Source organism: Puntigrus tetrazona, chromosome 9, assembly GCF_018831695.1.
Source record: "Puntigrus tetrazona isolate hp1 chromosome 9, ASM1883169v1, whole genome shotgun sequence".
Lineage (NCBI taxonomy): Eukaryota > Metazoa > Chordata > Actinopteri > Cypriniformes > Cyprinidae > Puntigrus > Puntigrus tetrazona.
This window is the reverse complement of record NC_056707.1, coordinates 2,826,400-2,828,868: the sequence shown is the minus strand read 5'-3', so window position 1 is coordinate 2,828,868 and position 2,469 is coordinate 2,826,400. Positions and strand designations below refer to the sequence as shown.

The following is a 2,469-nucleotide window of genomic DNA, read 5'->3' as shown; positions in this document are numbered from 1 at the left end:
ACCCCCCCAAAACTGAATATGTTATCTGTTCTGTTTGTGAAACTCATGCTCATATTCTAATTTGGCGTGTCACAATAGTTTATAACACAGAGGAACCAATCACATTGCCATCATTAACATCAGTGGGGCTCATTTATTTTCATTTTATGAAAGCGTTCAACATTCCTTTAAGCTTCTGTTATATTCAGACAGATATTTTTAGATCACCTAACCACAACACTTTTTAAGAGGTTTGAGCTGGAGATAAAGACGAAAATGAAGAAAATGCTAATAACAGTAATAATGAATCTTGTTTTTGTTGGTTAATGCTGATTGTTAACTAATTCACACAGAATATTGCACCTTACCATAAGGTGCGACAAAACCTGCCAAAGTCGCAAGCGTTCATTCAGATTCTCTGTCATCATTTCTTCCAGTGTCGTCTGTTTTCAGAGCTCCTCGCGCTAAATGAAATGCATTCGCAGTCTCTCCAGCAGCTCTCCACTCACCGTTTCTCCATAACGGCCTGTGCGTTTCTGATAAGTGCTAATCTCCTCTCATCTCAAACCGAGCTCTCTGCAGCTCTTCAGACCCTGTGCGGTCTCTTCATTTGTGTGCTTAGGAGGGAGGAGAGTTTAGAAGAATGCAGCTTTTTTTTNATATTTTGCAGGTGTAAAACGAAGGTGTATCCAGACGATCTCCCACGCACCAGTGTGGTGATTGTGTTTCATAATGAAGCGTGGACCACTCTGCTCCGAACGGTCCACAGCGTGATGGACAGGTCACCGAGACACCTGCTGGAGGAAATCGTGCTGGTGGATGACGCCAGTGAGAGAGGTGAGTGTGCGCACGCTACATTTTGCCAATGTTTTGAGGACCAAATGTTTCCACAAGGGTAATAAAACCGGAATTCTCCTACAATGCGGAGAACCAAGGGTCATAAGTTTAATAGCTTTAGAGCTTTGGAAACATGTCTTAAAGAGATGTCATCTGCTAGAATGCCTCTATCTTGTGTACGTGCCAACAATTTAGTCTGTTAGTTAGTTTTTCTCATACAAACAAAACTCTTCACTTCTATAGGCCTTTATTAACCCTCAGAGCCATGTGTACACGAGTACTTTTTATGATGCATGGATGCCCTTTTTTGGAATTCAAAATCTTGATTCCCATTCACCTTCTATTATAAATCTTGGAAAAGCCACGCAATTTTTAAGTAATAACTCCAGCTGTGTTCGTCCGAAAGAAGAAAATCATAAAAACCTAGGATGGCTTCAGGGTGAATAATTTTACTTTTTGCGTGAACTACCCCATTAGTTTAGGACTAGGGGATAGGAAACATTAATTTTCCAGTATAAAACAAATAGAGGTCTTTCAAAATTGCCACAATTTAAGGAAAACATGCATTAGTTAAAGTTACAGTTCATTAAAAAAAATTCATGTTTGTTAACTGTGTGTTTTGTGTGAAACACAAAATTAGATATTTTGAAGAACTTTCATACTGCTCTTTTCTATACAGTAATAGTTAATGAGGCTTCAAATGACAAAAAAATAGTAGTCAGTATGGTATATATGATATATAACAAACCTTGTATTGTATGAAGTTGTATGGAAAGGAGCAGCTCAGCATTCTTCTGTACATTTTTGTTTCTGTGGGCAATCCGAAAAACAGTCTAAAAGGTTGTCAAAGCCACTCGAAANCTATTTTGTGATGTACATTAGATTGAAATAGCTTTTGATTGGATGGAGGCAGATCTGAATGTAAAACTGGGGTTTATTTTAAGAGAGAGGGGCTATCTTGGTTTAAGCAGACTACCGGAAGATACATTTGTGACACTTTGATTATGAATCTTGAATGAATTTTCTACTCGGATCAGTAACACACCTGTCATTTTGACAAGATGTACGTGGTGCAGAAAGTTGAGAGGGGGGATGATGGTACAGAAATCTCTTGCATTCACGAATGAATGCTCTCACACTGATCTCTACGTTAAGATGAGGACATTGTACTGCAGCTCTCCAGAGATAATGACATGGTTTTGTTTCCACTCTTTGAAAATGCCTGTATCATGTCAGCCCTGCTTTCACTGTGTGTATAGTACGTGTTTGTGTGCAGTGGAAGGGAACAGAACACATCTGGAGGAAAAAGATGGCCGGTGACCTTGTTGCGTATTAACGTCAGTGATGAAATGTGATTTACGCACTGGAAAGCGAGCGTGTTTAAGACAGATTTATACAGAGAGAGAGAGAGTGTGTGTATGTTCAGCCCGACGTCTCAGACTAGCTCTATTGTGTGTCTGCTGCTGTGTGGGTTTGCAGCTCTGGTGTCCTTGTCGTTATCTGCTGCACTAACCTGTAATTTGGCTAGATTATGAGATTAGTGTATTAGTAGGTGTAATCAATGCATACCTGGAATTATATTATTATTAGCTCACACACTCACATATACACTCATGTTAAAAGTCAGGGTCTCGTGAAGATCACAGTATAGAG

General features: G+C 39.4%; 1 protein-coding gene across 2 annotated transcripts in view; it reads left to right on the top strand.

The window, feature by feature from the left end:
• The window catches only part of LOC122352064 (polypeptide N-acetylgalactosaminyltransferase 1-like), a 31,029-nt gene that overhangs the window by 10,086 nt on the left and 18,474 nt on the right, over positions 1 to 2,469 (top strand). For both annotated transcript variants that reach the window (XM_043249558.1, XM_043249557.1), the window contains exon 3: positions 650 to 816. In XM_043249558.1, coding sequence (XP_043105493.1) covers positions 650 to 816 — 167 coding nt within the window. The remainder of the gene's footprint in view (positions 1 to 649; positions 817 to 2,469) is intronic.